Source organism: Pteropus alecto, unplaced genomic scaffold (assembly GCF_000325575.1).
Source record: "Pteropus alecto unplaced genomic scaffold, ASM32557v1 scaffold7, whole genome shotgun sequence".
In the NCBI taxonomy this organism is placed as follows: Eukaryota; Metazoa; Chordata; class Mammalia; order Chiroptera; family Pteropodidae; genus Pteropus; species Pteropus alecto.
The window spans coordinates 13,933,862-13,955,553 of NW_006494614.1; the positions used below are offsets into that span (position 1 = coordinate 13,933,862).

At 35.6% G+C, this 21,692-nt stretch overlaps 1 protein-coding gene across 3 annotated transcripts in view; it reads left to right on the forward strand.

Moving 5' to 3' along the window:
- The window catches only part of UBE3D (ubiquitin protein ligase E3D), a 132,859-nt gene that overhangs the window by 62,459 nt on the left and 48,708 nt on the right, over positions 1-21,692 (forward strand). For all 3 annotated transcript variants that reach the window (XR_001518178.2, XR_003044455.1, XM_015600297.2), the window contains one exon: positions 13,949-14,087. Coding sequence is in view for 1 of the 3 variants with exons in the window: in XM_015600297.2 (XP_015455783.1) it covers positions 13,949-14,087 (139 nt within the window). In the remaining 2 variants the exon portion in view is untranslated. The remainder of the gene's footprint in view (positions 1-13,948; positions 14,088-21,692) is intronic.

Here is a 21,692-nt window from a genome sequence, read left to right on the forward strand (position 1 = left end):
GTGTGGATCTCAATTTATTAAAATATTAAAGGAAAAAGATCTTAAATAAGTGAGGACATGAACGTTTGATGAGATTGAAGAATTATTGTTAACTTTTTTAGGTATGATAATATGGATATGATATTTTTAAATGAATTCCTGTCATTTAGAATATTAAGTATTTACAGATGGTATAGTAGTGTTTGTGGAATTTGCTTTATAAACTCCAGGGATTGAGGGTATTTGGTGGGGAATATAGCTGAAGCAAGATTAGCCATAAACTGATAATGTTGAAGCTGGATGTTTGAGGGTATGAGTGTTCATTATGCTATTCTCTCTACTTTTGTATGTCTTTCACATTTTTGACAAAACAGTTTTGTTCATTTTATTTAAATGGTTTTCATTGAGAAACAGAGTCAGTTTGTTATAGGTTTTTTGCTATTTGTTTATCAAGTCATCCTTCTAGAAAACAATCTTCAAATGAAATCCTGGTCTTAATGTGGTGTTCTTGCAGCAGCACTTGGTAAGAAGTACTTGAATTGAAAATCAACTCTCCATTTTTCAACTAGATCTAGAATATACACTACTACTTTATTCTCCTTGAAAAATGAGAATAAAATAATTATTTAAAAATATTCTATTATGCCTTAGAAAACCATTACTAGGCCTTAACAAGAGAAAGAAAGAAAAAGACTTCTTGTCTTATATTTCAAAAGTTTCTTTCTAAAAAGGCAATTCCTTAGAACGAGAAGGCTGTTCTCATAGAATTATAAATGTCAGTTTCCAGGCTAGTTCATGAAAATCTATTAATCTATAACATATATGATCTACGAACCTGACAGAACACTAAAGGTTCAGTATAGGCAAAAATAATAGTTTTTCTAGGGAAATGCCTTCTTAATTGAATTCAGAACTCCAAAAGTTGAGTGGTTTATAGGAGTTGTTCTCGTTATACTCCTGGATCCTTCAGATACCACATACTATGCATTCTGAAAGCAAAGAACAGTACCGCTCATATCACTGTGACTCGGACTTCTCTCATTCACAAGTTAAATACTTTAAAGAGCAGAGATGATCTGCATATGAATGATCTTAGTAATAAAAACCTTCCTTTTATGCTTTTTTCCCATACATTATCTTGTTTGATATTCACGGAAAACCTTTGAGTCTTAAAGGACAAATATTACTTCCCTCCCTTTACAGCTGAAAAGATTGAGGTTCAAAAGAGTAATAAAAAAACACATGGGAATCAGAGGAACTGGAGATGAGTCCTGATTTTTCTTTGTGACCATGTCATTTAACCTCTTGAACTTCAGTTTGTCCATAAAATGGACAAAATAAAACCCCGTTTTACAATGTTATTCTGAAGACTAAATGAACTAATATATGTGAAAGATAACATACGAGATGCTTTGCAACTTTGCATTCTACGCTAATGATGAAGATCATGGTAGGGCTATTTTAATACATTGTCCCTGAGTTGAAAAACTGGAAATGGTAAGAAGACTCATTCATATGACATGAGGAAATGGGGAATGTTTAGCTTAGAGAAAAATCAGGAAAAAGTACTAAATGTTGTTAGACATTCTCTGAAGGGCTCAGGTTCTGAAGAGTAGATTTCACTCAATTTAAATAACTTTTCAGTGAGTCTCCCTGTTACTGGAATTATTCAGGCAAAGCCCATACAGCCACATGTTGGGAATATTGCAGAGGGACTTCATCCCTCTCAGATCAGTTCCTACTCTGAGGTCCTATTATTGAAATCTAACAGATTTTTAGAGTTGGCTAAAGATTCCTGGCACACTGATTTTAAGGTCTCAGAAGCACTAATGGTGATAGTCCTGTAATGGTATAAAAATGTCAGAAAATGATCTATAAGCTGATTTTTAAAATTCACTCAGCAAATATTTATTAAGCTCTTACCGCATTGCAAGACGATGTCCTAGGTATCAAGGCATTTTTAAAAAGCCATCGCTAGTGTTTCATTGTGTGAACATAGGTTCTGTTCTATTTTCAGTCATTCTCTCACCTTTTAAATGTACTATGTCAGTCTTGATTTTCCCAGGTCTAATAAGGGAAGTGATAATATGTTAACATTGCCCACTACTTAATGTTCTTATTTTCCAATTTTCTTGGAATTTTCCTGCATAGACATTAATTCTCCAGGGTAGAGTCAAAATATGTTGAAATGACCTCCTAAAGAAAGAAAGGAAAAATAGATCATCTAGTACAAAATATGTTTTTGCATCCTAGGTCTCTGAGAATAAAATGTGGTTAGATGAGTAATGTATCACAACCTTAATGCTATTTAAATATACGGATGAGTGCATTGTGTGTATTTTGTGTATTTAAAATTGAGATTTTTGTTGGAACAGTGTCTTTCATTTGGTGTACTTCATGGTGATTTATCATAATATACTGCTTTAAATTATCTGAAATAGCAAGACATATGAATTTCAACAATAACTTCCCCAAGGCTAGAGAAGTCAGTGAGAACTCAAACTGCTAGGTAGACTTTTTTTTTTTCAAACTCATATGCAATTGTAAAACTTTCATGAGGCTGCTTTAACAAGGCCCTTTGGGATTTAGGGTTATTTATCTAAACTCTTATTAAAAATGAAAACTTTTCTATGTTTAGCCCTTTAAAGCAAAACTGATCTTAACAATACTATAAGCTGGAAGAATGAATAACTGTTCTGTGTTCTGACTCAAAATTAAAGTTCGGAGACTTTGGCGCTAGCATCATCAGCATGGACATTATGGTAGTGAGATAGTGTGACAGCAGAGCCAGTATTTCAGAGTCTCTTTTAATTAAAAAAAGAAAAAAGAAAAAAAAAAGCTTATCTCTACTATGCTGGTAATTTAGGGTTTGACATGACTTATTAAAATGACTTCCATCCCCGGAGCCCGTTCCACGGAGTACTCCAGGAGTCGAGTTGCCCCAGGACTGTGCCGCCTGGTACAAGGTCTATGAGCACCTTTTTATTTATGGTATCTGCACTTGTTGAAGTATATCTGTGGCTTCCGTCCTCCTTCACTGAGAAGTGGGGCATGGGAGAGAAGTTGTTTCTAAGATTAATGTGCCAGAATCACTCTGTACATAACCCATGGGAAGAGCTAGAGCTGCTGCAGGAAAAATTTTGTAATCTTGAAATGTGTTCAGCTTCTTTGTAGGTATGTTCTGGTTTGATGAGTCCAGGTCCTGCAGTAAATCTATTCTTAGACCCTGGGAGCTAGGATTTTAAATTATCTGTAATGCAGTATAATTTTAAGGAATAAGGACATTGTGAAGGAAGAAAGCAAATGTTACGAAACCAGGGTCAAGATCTTTAAGAGTTTATCAGAGTTTATTTAGCTTTAGTGTATCCAGTCCAGTTGGCAAGAATTTTAAGACGAGAAGGAGGGTGCATAAATGGATGAATGCATGTACAGAAAGGTGGGTTAGAGAGATGGATAGACAGGTAAAACTACTTAATCGTTATTGGTAATATGATTGTTGGTTAATAAATTTCTATGCTACAGAGCAAGTAAAAAAAAAATGGACAGACATACATCTGAATGAGATCATGATGAATGCACAATTTGAAGATATTTATAAAGTGATCAAAAATGAAAACTATTAGCCAGAGAGCATATTTGGATTCTTTTAAGACTCTTACTTTAACAGTTAACCTTAATGGTACTAATGTAAGTCATTGGAAATAATATATTACTTAGTGGAGTCTGAGGACTTCTGAGTTACCACCTCTGTTTTCACAGGAAGTGAAAATGCTTCTAAGACAATAGAGGAATAAGTGTGTGAATTACACAGATATTTCTAAGGAGGGAAGTATAGAACCACCAGCTGGCAGACAAAGAGCAAACACCAAGAAAGATGGTGATGGCAGAAATATTGGCTGAGGGTTAGAGATAGAGGCAATAGAAGCATAAAACTTTAAATGAGTCAGGAAATGTCGAAATGAACTTCAATTTAGGAACTTCTATTCTGAAAGAATCTTAAAGCAGTTGCAAATGGGAGGAAGACTGCATGTACACTTGGTTTTAACTCTTCGACTTGAGCAGCTGTTTTAACAGTTGAGTTGCTAAGAACTGTCAAGAATAGAATATTTTAATTTTGGAGAAACCCAACTGTTAAAACAGCTGTTTGGGCTGATTAGATTTAAGCTGGCTCTGCTTAGGTTGCAAGACCTAATAGGATCACAGCACCAAGCAGATTGGCTGTTATTATGCTTTTTGTTGGATGTTTCAAAAATATGATAGGATTCTAGGTTGAATGTTAGGTTGGGCACCTAACTTTCAAAGAAGCCAGATTCTCTGGTTTGTTTTGGCAAAGTGCTAAGGCAAATAACATGGGCTTTTACCTTGTTCCAAGTTCATGGAAATTACCTGAAATAATTTTGCCTTACATTTCTTGGATGTAAGCTTTTATCCTGGCATTTAAAAAAATAAGTAAATAAAAATAAAAAGAGGCTCCCTAGTTTTATTATCATCTCTTAATAATAGATATCATACCTGCTGAAGTCATCTCAAATTGTCAGTCATTTGTATTATTTATTTTGTATTTGTTATCAACTAAGTAAAGATTCCTCTTAATAGCAACCACCAAATGTGTCAATTTGTAGACAACACATTTTTAATATCTAGAACAACTTGAGTGATGCTCACAATGACAAAAATCTTGAATGCCAAATTTACCATTTCAAGTACCTATTTTCACAGAAAAGACTACTAATTAGGTTAGTTTCAGATAAAGATTTAAAGTACTCGTTAAGATGATTTGATTTTTTGCATAAAAATGAATTTTACTTGGTGTAATGTTAATACATACTTTAAACATTCAAAAGTAGGTTTCATTTCATATATTTTCAAATGAAAACGCTTTACTTTTTATATGATCACCAAAATTGTCATATTAATGTAAACATTTGAAACAATGTAGGAAAATATAGAGGAAGAGAGCAAGCAGAATTCTTACAATCTCGATATCCACAGAAAACAGCTATCAACATTTTGGCACTCTTCCTTGCATACATCTTTTATGTACACACATACAGAAAGGCATAGTTAGAAAATTTGACTTTACATAAATTAATTTTAGCTATGTGTGTTGTTTTTTATTTCACTTTTTCTTTTTAACATGTCAAAATATTGTGACTATCTTTCCATGTCAAATATAGTTCTACAATCATTAGGGGTTTCATACTTAGAATCAGTGACTTATTTTTGCTAGTTTCTAAAACTCAATGTTGTAAGTAATAAGAAAGCAGAACTGAAGATGATGCTTGGGATGTTAATAAAAAATGAACTTAGGTATCAAAAATATAGTTTTGCTACTTTCACTGAAAAATCCATGTTTATTTTACTAACTAAAGCAAGTTTATATGTTTTGAAAGTTTATATCAATAATTTAACAAAAAATACTTTCATTATAAATGAAATATTTTTATTTTAATTTTATTTTTATTTTGTATTAAATACAAAATCAATAAGTTTTTTTAGTTGGATCATCAAGAAATAAATGGTGACGGAAAGAAACTTAACTTCAGGTGGTGAACACAATGCAATATACAAGTGATAGATTATAGAATTGTACGCTCGAAACTTACATAATTTTATTAACCAATGTCACCTCAATAAATTTAATTTTAAAAAACGTACCTCAAAAAAAGAAACATTGTTTTACTTTATTTCTATTACCTATACTAAAGAATGCAAACTTTCCTCATTTTAACATTCACAATAAATTTCTCATTATAGTACGAATTAGTTCAGAGATTAATGATATTTTTATTTTCACAGTAAAATGTATTGCTGTTTTAAAAAACCAGGCATATTAGCTTCTCTAGCTCTCTTAACACTGGTAAATTCAAGTACTTAACTACCTTCCTCCAGTTTCTGTAAAGAATTCTAAAATCTTTCTGGAATACTGATTTCTTGAAAAGCCCATATTTAAGACCTGCCCCCCACCCTCAGTTATACATAGATACACCAGACAGGGATGACTACCCACATTTTAAGTGTATCTTTCATACCTTGGTACTAAATATTGAGAATAGCCATTACAAAATGGACCGAATTTAGAATACTGAAAGCCAACCATCAGAAATACCTCATTTCAAGAGTGTAGTGGCAAGGAAAGAGAAGCTACATATTTAATAATATTTTTAGAAACCGTAGACTTTGGAGGTCTCAGTGAAATTCCTCTTAGGTTCCAAACGCTTCATTTAACAATATTTGGTTCTACCTTAGAAAAATTTAGTTAAATACTTCCCTCTTTGACTCAAGATGCTCCAGGGGATGCCTCTTATTCTATAAAATCTTTGAATAAAACCTTGAAGCATATTTACCAGTATCTATAATCAGATCTCTTTAGGGTCAGCTATGAGTAAATGATAGATATAAAATTTAGGAGACTGTCAAGCCTGACCTGGTAGCTCTTATATGTTTATATTTATTAAGGTACACATGAGTCAAACTGTTACAGGGGAATTGAATTTAAGTTGGTAGACATGAATTTTCTCTGTGGAAGATAATTTCAAAATTGATTCTCTTACCTTACCTGAAATGGGTGTGGCCAGCTGGGCTTTCACTCTACCAGAGTTACATTGACATATAGCCTCACGAAAAGTTTGAAGTCTGAAACATGAGGACTTTTTCTAAAATCAAGAACTCTTGCACAGGGAACACAAGTAGGCTAGTGATCTTGAGATTTGGATTCTCATTTCTCCTCATGGAAGGACAGAATTTTTATCATTGAAATTTATCTTCAGATGGGTCAGAGAGAATCACTTGTGACTTAGGGTTATGCAGTTCAGTTACTAATATCTTACATACCAAGTCTGGCTGGGCCTAAATCATCTGAACCGAGTTACACCATTGTCACCTGCCCTAAAGGAAGGGTGTACGGATTTCCAAGAGAAAGCCATCTGAGAGTAGACTTAGGAAGGGGTGTAAGAGAAGCCAGGGATACTGGAAAATGATGGTATTCTATAAAGACAGAGGAGAGTAGGGTCAGATAAGGTACAGACAACTAGGATATACCCCCTTCTGTAGCCATGGGCTGGTAGAACTCCAAAACATCATACCTCTCTTTTCTGCTGAGACCAAACATGTTTTCGCTGTACATCTCAATGCAGTCACTGTCAGTCGATTTGAATTGAAAAATGAAGAAAACCTATTTGTTTTACTAGGCCTAAGAAATCATAAAAGAAGAAAAGTCTTAAACTCTTGCTTTGTACTTCATGCATCATAAACATTTTACATCCACATTGGCAAAGGACTTAATAATGGGTAGTGTTGATTATGAAATTGTTGGCTGAGTTGGCCACCTGATGGGACAGGGATAAGCATCGAGTGATGCTCAATGTGAGATTTATGTATAAGAATATTATTAGAGTGAATCTGCTTTATTACATTCCAGCCCTCATATGTTGACTTCCAGTTACTCGGATTAAAAGACTAGAAGTACATTTCTCAATCTCCTTTTCAGCTGATTTCCTTGTAACGGACTTTGGTAAAAATGTGAGCCAGGAGACTTTCTCTTTAAAGGCTCTTTGAAAACTTCCTAAATGGTTACGCTTATTAATATGCTAACACAAACATTATGGTATATAGTTAGTTTTAAATGGAACTGTTTTTAATATTTTATGGAAAATAGTAAATTAGAAGTCAGATTTTAACCTAAAAGCAATGGTTCTTACTCTGAGGTCTGTTAATCTTGGAAACATGTTAAGTGAAAGAAGCCAGATGAAAAACGCCACATTTTGTATGATTCTATTTATATGAAATGAGGGCATGAGTGAGCTTGGGGAATTGGGTGGTCTGAGAAACACTCAAAAGTATGTGCAAAATTTTCTTTGTATAATAAATGAATGCTATTTTGGGAAGGGAGTCCATAGTTTTAATTATATTGTCATAGAGACCTATCACCTTCAAATGGTTTAGAAATCACTACTTGAAAGCCTTTTAAAAAATGAATTTGTGTTCTTTGTCTTCCTTTTATAAAAATATAGGGATTCTTTCTATCATAGAGGTTTCTGCCTTCTGCCTGTGATTTCTAACATTTTTTTTGTTTATTAACAATACAATTTTTTATCATTATAAAACCCTTATGGCTTATAGGATTGTTGTAGTTTCCTAAATTTTCTGGAAATTTTTTTATTGATTTATTTTTTACAAATATGTCTTTAATACATCTTTAATTTTGGATATGGTACAAAATAGATTTTTAAATTTATTTTCTTCCAAATATACTTTTGTATATTTGAAATTGTCTATAACAAAAGTTTTTAAAAATCTGAAGGAATAGCTGGTCACTTTAGATGGACTTCTACTATATTTCTAATGATATCACTTCTTATTGTGAAGATTCTAGCAGGCATGCGCATAGTGGTGGGTTCTCTCCTTTAATGAAAGTGTTGCCAGTCTTAATTCCTATGTTGTCAACAACTGGTATCTTACTATAATACAGGCATTTATAAAAAGGAAAGTCTTTTATTTTTTGGCATGAATTTAATACACTGAATTTTGAGGTGACCTTATTGGTATCTTAAAGCAGAACACTTTTCCCCATGCTTTCTGATATATGGGAGTGGTCTTGCCTTCACAAGCTCATAGGTCTTATGGGTAAAGTTTGAAGCCATGGCTTTCAGGAATCATGTACCTAAAGTTTTTCTCTCAAAAGCCATTTAATTCAAAGAGAAAGAACAAGTCTGACACTTGTGATTTAAAAACTCTGTAACTCTCAAAGAAAATACTGTAATTTCAAAGAAACACTGTTCATTACTTAATGAACCTTATTTTGAAATGTATAAATATTAGGTGATATGTATGTGTTTCAGGTTCTATTTTTATGAATTGGTACTTTCAAAATATTTTAATATATGGAGTTAATATGGTTTATCATGACAGATACACTCATACATTTAGTTTCAGAATTTTGTGATCTCGACATTTCATAAGAATTTTTAAAATTTTGATTCCTTGTCCAAATTATGTGTTAAATAGTTGTATGTTTATAATGATTCTAGCACTATGTTGTGATCTTTGCTTGTTTGGTATTTTAAGAGCTTAACATGATGGGCTTATCACTGAATTTTAAAAATCCACAGATATAAAAATATTATATTTTAACATCATTAGTAGGTTCTTTCTTAGGTCTTTCTAGGACTGAATAGTCCAAATCAACTACTAAAATATGAGAAACATGAGATTTAAGTTAAATATTTTTATCTTGAGGTTTTCTATACTGTTATTTTTTTCTTCCTTATATAGTTATGTTGAACTCATTTGAAATATTTTAATTTTCGGTAGAGTTGTTATATCATCTCTATTTGTTGTTTTCACCTATTTCATTAAACAACCTCTGTGTGCCCTAGAAGACTGTATCACCTTTCTATTTTCTCAAGTTCTTTCTTGATGTTGATTGGTGGTTGATTCATTCTCAATTTCACCATTTTTGTTAGAAGTGATAGAAAGTGACTTTTTTCCCCCTTCTCTTTGTCTCTATAAAAATAGATAGGCCATAGTTACTTCTCTGGGGAATTTTGTCAAGGCGAAAGTTTAGAAATAAGGATGGTGTGTCCTCTGCTTGCGTTTTGGTCTCTTAGACTAAGGTCATCTGGCTGACAGCACTGATCTCCTAGGAAAACTTTTCCTCTCCCAGAACTTTTAAAAGTCACAGAAAGAGATTTCAGTTGATGTTTAGTTCGTTGTTCCTCTCGAAGTACTTTTCTCATTGATTTTATAGCAGATTACTGATTTAGGTCTAATAGTCTATGATATCTTTGCAAGAAATACCATAAATAATCCAAATTTTGATTATTGTAATACTATGTTTCTTAAAATGTTTATATCATTATCAGAAATTTGTACTGATATTTGAGCTGTAGGTGGATATTCTCAATCACCTCTGGCTTAATCAACACATGCCCTAAGTTCTACATAATGAATTTGGTGATTGTTTTAAAATAAACTGAATTTTAAGTATACCAAACCATTTCTCCCTCTTTACTTCCTGCTCTCTTTTCTTTGTTCTAATTTTGTTTTTAAATGTAAAAACATTAACCAAGTTTCTGGGGACACATTACCCACCATTCAACCATTCTAAAACAACTATTTTCATATATTAATTTCTCTCTTGGTCTACATATATGAATGTTTCATGTGATTAAAATTATAGAGAAAATTTATAAATTTTAACACTAAAAAATAAGTTCTGCAGCTAATAAAAAATATACTGTGGGAAAGGACAAGATGAATATTAGGAATTTAAGCCATATTAGGTCCAGCTGGGTTGTCTAATTTCAGAGATAGGGTAGTTCAAATTATTAAAAAATGAGGTGTTCTAAGATATCTAAAATACCCCATTTATATGTATAGAATAGGTTTGATTTTATTGGATAGAACTGGTTCGAAAATATCTAGTGTGCTTTTGCCTTGTTTATGGCATAGTAAAAAGAGAATGAGATTCAGATGGAGAGGATCATTCTTGAGTTTCTTTTCCATCACCGACTGTGTGATCAGGATAACATTCCTCACCTTTTTGAGCTTCAATAAGAATAAAAATTGTTAAATCATAGAATACTTTAAGGATTAGATTTAAAATGCCAATCTTGGATTCACATACCATGCAAATGTTTATCATTACATACAGACATGAATAACATGTATAAGTAATTTGTCTTTATGACTATCATTAGTAGAATGTCCTTTTGTATAAGTTTTAGTGGTCTGATATGTTGGATAGGTTGTGTATGAACTCCAGGTTCTTATGTGGAAACTAGGCCTGCCCAAGAGCGCTTGTCCAAGATCACTTGCTGATGGGTGACAAGGCAGTGCTGATATATTTTAATTTCTGTTTTCATGTCCTTTTTGATAGATCATACCATAGCAGCATGTTGATACCTTTATGCAGTATTTAAACATTACTTTGTCTATACCAGAAATCTCATCTACATCATTAACTTGTTTCTGATTTTAAAAATACCACTTTAAAATTAAAAAAAAAGAAGAAATTGGAAAAAAGGTTATTATTTCCCTCTAATACAAATAACCATTTATATTTATTGTATTGCCTAACCTTTTTCCTCATTATATAACTATTTTGTTTACCATGACATATGGGTATTTTCCCATGTCCATCTGTATATATAAAGTATCAGCTTTAAGAAAGATAAAACTAGTTCTTACAGAAAAACAAGAATACTCTTAACTGTATATTTTACAAGCTAAGGAGTTAACATACAGAAGAAATAGGCATTAGAAGATTTGGTTACTTGTGGTTTGCTTGGAGATCATGATGATATATGTAGTGTCCTGAACGATAAGTTTCATATAATGCGCAGAGCACAGGCTTTGGATTGGGGCTGAATTGAGTGAATTCTTGTTCCATCACCCACCAGCTGCATGATGGTGGACAATCACTTAACCTCTCTGACCTTTGGTTTCCTCATCTTTAATATGAGATGAGCAATGCCTGCCATTCAGGGCTACTGTAGAATTAGAGACAATGACTATAAATAAAGTACCTGGCCCACTGTCTGAGCAACAGTCAGAAGAAACCTAAATCCTAAAACTTATAAAATTTAAGCATCTGTTACAGAGAGCATGCTATAGCCATAATAAACTAAAATAGCTCTGTTCTAAAAATATTTATGTCTGTAATTTTCCATTTTCCTTTATCTTGCAAATATATTACCACCAAAAGAAGGGTTGAAAATGATGAAAAAGTGACACTGCTTCAAAGGTGATCCCTACTTATTAGGCTCCTTAATTATGAGCTCCAGCGGCCCCAGTCCCGTTTGCAGTATTCACTTAATCTGGGGACACCCTGAGGAAGGTCTGCAGCATGTCGGCCCTGGGTTAGGTTTTGAGGATTCACAGATGAGTTCTCAAAGGACATTCACAGTCCAGGGCAGTGTCAAGTGACCTTTGCTGCAAGAGCTCCAATTCAGAAAAAGCAAAAGCCTTTCCAGGGCACTTTTTAAAAAGTTCAGAATGAAAATAGTGAACCCTATTGTGGTTGCTGGGGTGGAGGGTATAAATTCAGAAAACTTAAATTGCTTATTGAACATACAAATATGTTCAATTTTTCACTTATCGTGATTATAAGTGAAAAAAAAAAAAAAAGATATTTCTTTTAGCCAGTGGAAGGCTAACACCTGGGTGGTTTTGAGGAAAAACATCACTAATTTAATCTTTATTTCTTACATTAGACTGCAAAATTAGGGGAATCCACAGGCTATGGTTGCTCGTGTCTGATCTTAGATAAGTTGGAGATGTAGACACAGCCCAAATAAGAATACGAGTAAGGTGTGCTAAGTGTTATAATAGATACAAGTATGGTATTCAGCAAGTAGTTAATTCAGATAAGGGAAATAGAAGAGTGTCTCCAAAGAACTGATAAGTAAGTGGGCCTTGCAGGATGGACAGAAGTGCATCAGGAAGGCTAACAGCCTTCCAGGCTGAGAACACTGTATGACAAGACACAGGGTGTGCAGTGTAGCGCAGTTCAGAGAATAGAAAGTAACTGTGGTTCATGGAGGGCATAAGGAAGGTGCTAGAAAAATGAGCTTGGAGCCTCTGCTGTACTACATTTGAGTTTTACCAAAGATAGCAAGATTTTTATTTCCATTCCAGGGAAATATTGAGAATGTTATACAGTTAGTAGAAGCAGAAAGAATATAACATAGCCAATCAATATAAAATAATGATTTTTAAAACACCAGAAAGACAGAAACTGTGCCCTTGCTGAAACAAACCATTTTTTAGGAATGTGGAGAGTGTCCTATTCCAGTCCAGCTAGAAGCAAATGCTTCAAAGAAGAGTTAACTCTGCAACCCACATCAGAAATATATCAGCATAATAAGTACCCTGATGGACACAGTTAAACCATATGAAGTGGTAAATCCATTATGCCCACAACCAGTGATGGTCCCTAAACTTCCAGAATTCACCACTGACTTGGTTAAAAAGCACCTTTACAGAGAGAAATTTATAGAAAGGCAAATGTACACACACACACACACACACACACACACACACATTTCTCTTTAAAAATCAGGACTGATTTTTAAGAAATACTTTGGTGGGGGCACAGGCAGGAAATAATCAAGTACTGTAAATAGAAGAGTTGATCGCGTAAGACTTATGCTATACTTATTATTTTGTTTTCTCATGATAAAGTCCTGATTTTTCCCTTTAAGCACCAGGTAGGAAGTCAGGAAACCAGGATTTCAGACCCAGCCATATCATTTGCTAAACATCTGCCTCATCTCAGACAAGTCCCTTTACTTTTCTAGTCCTCAGTTTCCTCTTCTCTCAAATGAAAGGATTTTCAAGAAGGTTCCACAGCATGTAGCAGAGCTACTTCACAGGCCACTCTGGAAGGTGAAGAGAGCTCCCTGCCAACTTTTTCCCTTCTAACAGAAGCTTTACTTTCATTTATATTATAAACAAGAGTTTTTACAAGATTTTTGATGAATGAATGTGATCACTTTTTAAAAATCTGAAAATCAGTGAATTGGATATTCCGTAGGGCATATCCAGCTCAGAAACAATTTCTATATTTGTAGAATGGAGGTAACAATAGTTCTATTTCAAGGGTATCTGAGGGTTGAACAAACATTATATATAGAATAGGGCATAAAACATAGCAAGTGTTCGATGTGCGAGGTATCATTCTTCCTAACTCCAAGTAGACCCCTCAAAAGAGAACTGCATTTCACATGACTCTGAAACTTTGAGTGTAAAATATTGTTGACCTGAAAAAAATTGCCTAATCCCTCTGTTATATACTCAAAACACTATAAAATGTCGTGGACTCTGAACTTACAGTATTATCATTTTATTCCTATTTCTTGTACATTACTTTTTCTTTGCACAACTGAAAGTTTTCCTCTACATCAGACTTTTTGAAATAATTATTACCAGATGCAATTATGGCATTTCACATATCAATGTGTTTCAGGCTTGCCAGCTCATGGGGAAGTGACATCAGTGTCCACTCTCTAACCCTGCCATCTGCAACCTGCTTGGAAATGCTGTTGATATTATCGAGGAATAATGCTACACTGCCTCCATCCCTTCGCTATATGAATTCCTTTCAGGTAAGGAATGGCTCCTTTGCCAGGGTATATTTTCTCAGTTTTACCTGGAATTGTTTTCTAAGGATCCTGTCTTTCACAGGAGGTAGTCTGTGGTAACCTATATTTTCACATGATGATAATAATAATAAGCACTGCCTTGTCTATCTCTTTTTAAATAAATGAACAAATGGAGGCTCAAATTGACTAGGTAATTGTCTAGTAGTGGCAGGACCCATATCTCTCTAACTTCTAAATTTGTTCTCTTAATCTTCATCTTTTCTGCCTCAGAGAAAAGGGAAGAACATTTGGCAAAGATACTTGTGAACGCCACTTCCCTTTTCCCACATTTGCCCTAGAACAAGGATTTTCAGCTTGCAATCAAATTGCCAAATGGAAGTTTAACTGTGATGGTGTCCTACCCACTCTCAATACCTGTTTCTCTCTCCCTAGTCCCTCCCTCATTGCTTTCTCACTCCCCTGGATATTTATCTGTGCTCCTGGTAAAGAACATGGTCAGAACAGAGCAGAACAAACAGAATAGCAAATATGGTCTGACCAGGAAGACCCCCTCCCTGGTAGGTAGCTAATTGCCACTGAAGTGGCAAATGAGAATTAAGATGTTAGTCACCTGAGTTGTGACCCTATAACTACTTGATGTAATTGAACATATCTGTAACTCTTGACAATAGAAAAATATTCTCAAGCCTTCTGAGGCTGGCGCTAAGGCCATGTGCATTGATGAGAAATGAGTAAATGTAGATTGGTTCTACTTCTGAAGGGTTGCTGATGTATCCTAAGATAACTTCAGGATCAGTGTATATTGCTTGATGCATCTCTGTGGTAAAACAAGACGTGGACTTTCCTATGAATTATAGCCCAGAAAATTGGTAAGAAAATAAAAATAAAAATAATAAAATAACTGCTTTGATCGAATTTGCATCCATATTCTCCCAGTAATCTGTTACACTCATTGTGTCTGTGATTTTCTTCCTGATACAGATCTCAGACTTTGGCTGTGGCTTACGTGTTTGTATTTATCATTCCTTGATTATCAACTCCAATACTGGACTCAAGGGACCTTAGAGGACACTTTCTCATTTTATAGTAGCAGAAACAGACCCAGAGAGATGGAGTGAGCTGGCCAGGGATCACTATTAGAGACAAAGCTGGACTCACTAGGCTTATGCCTGGATAACTGCATTTGCCACCCAAATGCAATACTAGCTGAAGTCCAGGAAGGCAGAGAGGGTGTGAGGGGCAGGTGGAGGTCAATTGTATCTATCTTGGAATGTCTACGACACCACTTATTCTGTAGTAATTTATAATTATTTTATTTATTTATATACTGCCCTGAACCAGAAAAGATTTAAAATTCTGTCTATCAATCCTTATTTTTTCTAAAGTTTACTCTTTGGATTAAACAGTGTGTAACACAAAAGTTTGTATATGCCCAAACTTTTATAGAGGGAAATAACAAGAAACTTGATAGTAGCTATCTTTGGGGAACGAGGCTGGAAGAAAATTAGTTTTTATTTCACTCCCTCATGTACTGTGTGAAATTTTTGTATGATGGCTGAGTGGGGAGCAATAGGGATGATTCTGACTTCGAGGATTTTACAGCATATTGGGGGAGACAGAACGATTATCCATGTGTGATGTAAGTTGAGAATAATTCTATTAAAAAGTATCCTCATGCAAGTTTTAAAGAGATTGAAGGTAAGAGTCATCTAAACCGAGTGTGGGGAATTTAAGAGGAGGCCCAGTCTGTATTTCTTCTCCATGAGACAGAGGCCGTTCTCTTTACGGATTTCAGCTCAGGCTCAAGTAAACACATGGGTATGAAAGTCTGGCCTGCTCTTGGTGGCATTCGTGTTCTCTCCGAGCACCTTTAATCACAGAGGTGCTTAGAGCTGTCAGGATGTTAATTACTGAACGTCCCTGTCTATTAGTGATTGTACTTCATCTGGTCTCAGTCCGTTTGCTGAACATTATTGTCAGGAGCACATGCACTTTTCCAATTTTAAACGTACAGAGAAACTTGGCATAAGTTTATGTGCAATGCCTGCTAAAGAGATTTTTCCCAAGTGCTAACTCTGGAAAGATACATTTTTATCGGGAATATACCAAGAATCAACTTCCCTTTGCAGGCCTTCACTCTAAAATACAAGATTAGTGAAAAGGAGAAGGATGTCCGTCAGTATTAGAGTCTCTGCTGCTTTATCTTTTTAACACCTCCTTAATCATTTATTACAATAGCAAGGAACGGGGTTGCTAATTTTGTCTATATTTGGAATTTACTTTTTTCAATTGGAAACTCATTCTAATGCAGTTTTTTAAAGTGCTGTATTGACAAGAGATGTAAAATAATAGAATGACATTTGTTAAAGATAACCATCTTTATATTTCTAGTTCTTTTATATTCCAGGCCGAGTTAGTTACTGTGAGCAATGATTCTTTTTTTGTAAAAAATGTTATTTCAGTTTCTGAGGATTCAAACGGCACTTCTGCTTGAGCCGTTATTACTGCCAAATCCCAAAAGAAGAGGTTTTTCTTATTAATTAGAGCTATTAACACCTGTGAAATTCTCACTTCTTAAATTACAGTGTAAGTCAGGCCAGCAGGGATATCTTTTGGTGGATTTGTTATAATTTTAACTTCTACTCTGGTACAGTACTTTGATATCCCTAATGTGAGCAAACAGAATGTAGGATTTGCTTGAGAATTGCTGCTGTATTACTGGACACATACTATAGTTATTGTTGCAGCCGCAGGAAGAAGGATGGGCTTATCATGTCACACTCTGCTTAAAATTCTTCCATGACTTTTTATTGTGATAAGAATAAAATCAAAACATCCTGGCCAACAAGGCCTGGCAACATCTGGCCCTGCTTCCCTTTTTGGCCTTATCTCCCACTCTCTCCGTCCTATTCACTCTGCTCCAGCCATACTGGCCTTATTTCTTGTTCTCTGTCACAGGCTGGTTCTGGCCATAGAGTCTGTGCACTGGCTGTTTTCTCTGCTACCAGGAGAATACTCTAGACCAGATCTTTGCACGGCTGGGTCCTCCTTATCTTTCAGGTTTCAGCTTAGGTTTCCCCTCCCACAAGATGCCTAACCTGACCCCCCTCACCAAGTTTCCCTCTCCCCATCAGCATATTCTATAACCTCATCTTGCTTTATTTTCTTCATAGTACTTTTCACTATTTAAAATAATCTTGTTCATTTATTTGTCCTTTCTTATTTACTAAAATGTGGGTTAAATGAGAACAGAGAAAATATCTATTTTTGTTCAATATGCATCAATAGAACTTAGAACAGTGCTTGGATGTAGGAAGCATTTAATAAATACTGGAAGGCTGGATAGGTGGATGTTTGCACAAATAAAATGTAAATTAGCATAGCCATTTGCCATTCTAGAGAAATCCAAAAGACTAAACTAGGGGGCATGAGCAGTATATTCAGGGGCAGAAGCAGCAGCCCTTTTCCTGCGGAGACAGGACAGACTCAACAGGTAAGGTTCAGATTTGAGATGTGTGGACAAGATTGAGCACAGATGGATATCTGCATTGTAATTATAGCCTGGGGCTTTGTGCAAATGAGAAAGACTAGAAGAATTCAGCCTTTGGAAAGAGCTGGCAAGATTCAAGACAAGCAGAGTGACTAGTATATAGGACTGGGCTCCCTCTGGGCACTATAGACCACAGTAGGGAAAACAAGAGTGATGCCCAAGCTTTGGTGCCAGAAACCAAGACAGGGAATCAAAGGCCCTCTGAAATAGCACAGGTGGCAGCCCGTTGCTGTCATGACTGCTGCCAGTTAGAGTCCACTGTGAGTGCGTCAGCATTCTGGGGTGAGGTGGCAGAGGCCATTTTCATCTCCATCTTGCTGGGCAGCAACCAGTTCTTTAACCAGAAGTCTTGCAATAGCAGCTTTAAATCAAAGTGTGGTGTCTAAAAGGTAGCACCTAAGAGCAATCGAGCTGGAGCCAGGACTGGGTAGGGGCTGCCATTTTAATTGCTATGCTTTTTCCTTAGAATCCTAGACTGCTGTTGCTGAAAGAACCAATTAGTCTAATGACCTTACTTTTATAGATAAGGAAACAGACCCAGTTAGGATAAGTTGATACTGGAGACTGAAACTCTGATTTCTATGCTGTGCCATTTGTGCTACAGAGGATGCTGACTTCTCTTCAGGTATAAGGGAAATTTTTCTATTCAAGCATTTCTCTATTCCATGAGACACAGGTTCCTCTGGATATAATTAGGTGTTATAGAAAACAATTAGATATTTAACCATCATGTATTAATTGTGCAAATTATAAAGGCTAATATATATTTAATGTTTTCTGTATTCTAGGCACTGTTCTCAATGATTTGCACTTATTAGCTCATTTCATTTTCACAAAAATACCATAAGGAAGGTAAATTATTATTCCCATTTCACTGGTACAGAAACTGAGCCAGAGAGATTAACTTGCCCATGCTCACACAACTAGTAAGTGGAGGACCATAAGTTGTAAAATCTGGTTCCAGAACCCCCCATTCTTAACTACCAGGTAATATTGCCTTTTAAAATACATTTAGTTTAACAAAGTGAGATTTTTTTTTAACTGCAGGACTTTGCAGGGCCTTTCATGTATACAAGGGGCAGTGTAACCATTCTAGTTGAAAAATATAGTTAATATAATTTCCCTATAGAACTTGATACCAGGAAGACTATTTCTAGGGTCTTAATGTGCTGAGAACACATATGAGGAAACACTGTTCCATCTGAGCTCGAACGATTCGGATGACCAAGGCAGAGTATTCATGTGCACATTCTTCACAGCTGTCTTGCTTATTATCTCCAGGAGAAGTAGTGCTGGAACAGGCGATTGTCAAGAGGATGCCATTTCTTTTTTTAGTGACTAGACAGTTCTCCTTTTGGGCAGGGCCACCTTGGTCAGAATGGTACAACAGGAATAAGATCTGCCTTTGGCATTTCTTGGTACACACTGAACCACGCCAGAGGTCCAACAGGCCCTTGACTGAGCATTGCCTTACCAATCCGCACCTGCTTCCAGCTCTATTTCGGTTGGGTCTCATCCACTCTAACCACAGTATTACTGGGTAGTAACATGGCAAAAGGGTTCCATTAATAGATCGGGTTATCTGGCTGAATTCTCATGGCTTGACTCCCACTGAAAATTCCCAGGAAGTCTTCCTTGGAAACTTATATTCAACTAAGAGATAAGGCGTGTTCCACAGCCTTGAGCCTGAGCTGAGGAAACCTTTTGTGTTCATTCCCACACCTTACCTCATTAACTCTCCTCCATCCAGCTGCTCTAGGCCATCCAAATGGCCTGAATGGGATTTTCGAGGACATGGAGCCCCAAAATTGAATCTACTTCCCCCCCACCCACTGGAAAACACAGACGTTATATATATATTTTTAAATCCTCACAACAATACCTGTTTTAAAGGTGTGGAAAGTTAAGTAATGTAGACAAGTTCATGTAACTACCAAAATAGGGCTGTGTTTCAAACCTAGGTCTTCTGGTTCTAAGTCAGTTATTTATTCTATCTTGTGACAGTTACAGCAAAGAAAATAACAAATGGTTTTATTTAACAATCCTGGGTCTTGTACATCTTATTCTTACTATATGGCAGCACAGTCTCTCCTTTTTTAATATCCTTCAGAGGACTACAACCATCAACCATGGGATTAGCGTAACATTCTCTAGCATTATGGATTCTGGCAAATAAGCTTCATCAGATTACAGTTTTCTGTATATGCTGTGTGGTTGAATAATATGGTGAAAATATATAGAAAAGAAAAATAAAAAAAATTTATAGCATTTATCCATTACCGCTTAATAATAAGGTTGATCAGGGTTATTTCTTCATCTCTGGAGGGATTGAAATCATACACTATTCAGTGGGGAATGGTGAAACAGAGGAAGCATCTTGAATAAGGGACTTATACTTTTCTAGAGAAAGAAATTCTCAATTATGTTATTTTCATGTAGTTTGATTTTAACTTTAAGAAACCCACTAATACTTAAATTTCATCATTTCATGGTGTAAAAACCATATATTCAACTTCTCGATTGTTCAGAAATTAATAATTTTACAAATAATTCCCTCATCCAGCTTTTTTACTACTTGCTAATATATGTATCAAAAGAAAAGAATATAACATGAAAATTTGGTTTAGTCATGTGATCGTTTGTTAACATCTCAGGGGAAAAGCTATGATTGTATAGAAGCTTGAAGCTGTGGTTTAAACTTAAGAACTTGAAATATGTATATAATCTATAAGGGCTCCAAGAAATGGTAGGCAGAGACCTGGGAACTTTATGGATGAATAGCAACAAAGGGACACTGAAGAGAAAGCGAAGTTTCCATCTCTACACCGTTTTTTTTCTATCTACTTTTAGACATTGCACTACGTAAATGACCTTATCTATTATATGCCATGTTATTCTCTAGGTATTATCTTTTAAAGTAACATTTTATAAAATGATTATAAAAAAATAATCACATGATAAAAAAATTGGAAAACACAGAAAAGTATAAAGAAAATTAAAATCACTGGGAATAAAATAAGTATTAACGTTTTAGAGCAATTCTTGTCAGTGTTTATTTATGCTTATTTGTATACACACACACACACACACATACACACACACACACACAAATATATTTTAGTATAAAATTGATCTCATTGGAGATGCTCGGACTCCGTTACTGGCAGTATTCTGCTCTTCCCTCTGTTTCTTCTTCTTGGATGAAGGCGGACAGTCTTCCCGAAGATTGTCAAAGCTTCTTGGGGACTTCATATTTAAAAGTCCTATTACTAGGTGAGAGAGGACAGGGGGAGACTGAGTCATTCCAGATGTCTAAGGTTTGCTGCATAGGTAATCAGAAGGCAGACCTGCATGGAGATGGGCAGGCACAGGCTAGAATTTCCACTCAGCACTCCTGGTGAGCCCTGTGCGCATTCCAGAGAAATGAGAAGGGAGTGGTGTTGACACCCTCAGGTCCTGAGCCTGTCACCCTTCTTTCTTTCCTGCTAATGCATTTGTCCTCAGTGGACAGAGATAATCAAGAGTTGAATGCTACTATTATATTTAGGGAATCCAGTCTCAAAAGTAGTGATTACTGTTCTGACTATTTTCAGTCTCTCTCCCCAAACAGATTTCTGAGAATTGCCTCGGCAATTTAGGTGTGAAGGGATGTTGCCTTTTTCATTCCTTTTAGCCCTGCAGGGCGTTCTGTGGTTTGGGGAAATAAGCAAGTATCCTTAGTTTAATACTGCTCTACAGTCTATATTCTCCTTCTGCCTCCTTTCATTCTGGACTCTGCTGTTTTGCCACACCCTCAAGAAAATGTGGAGGACGGGGCCAGGCAGAGAGCCAGCCCATGCCATTGCCACATGGCGTCTTTCAAGAGGCTGCTCACAATACCTGGATTCCCCGCCATACACCCTGCTCCTCAAAAATTTCTATCTACCAAGGATCTGGGCTTGTAGGCAAAGTGGGACAGTTCCAGGCCTTCCTTGGCACTGGCTTTTCCTCTAAGGAGCTGCCACTTGTTAGGGGTCCCTGACTGGGCCAGGGGCTCTCTGGCTTATTGAGAAAAGCAG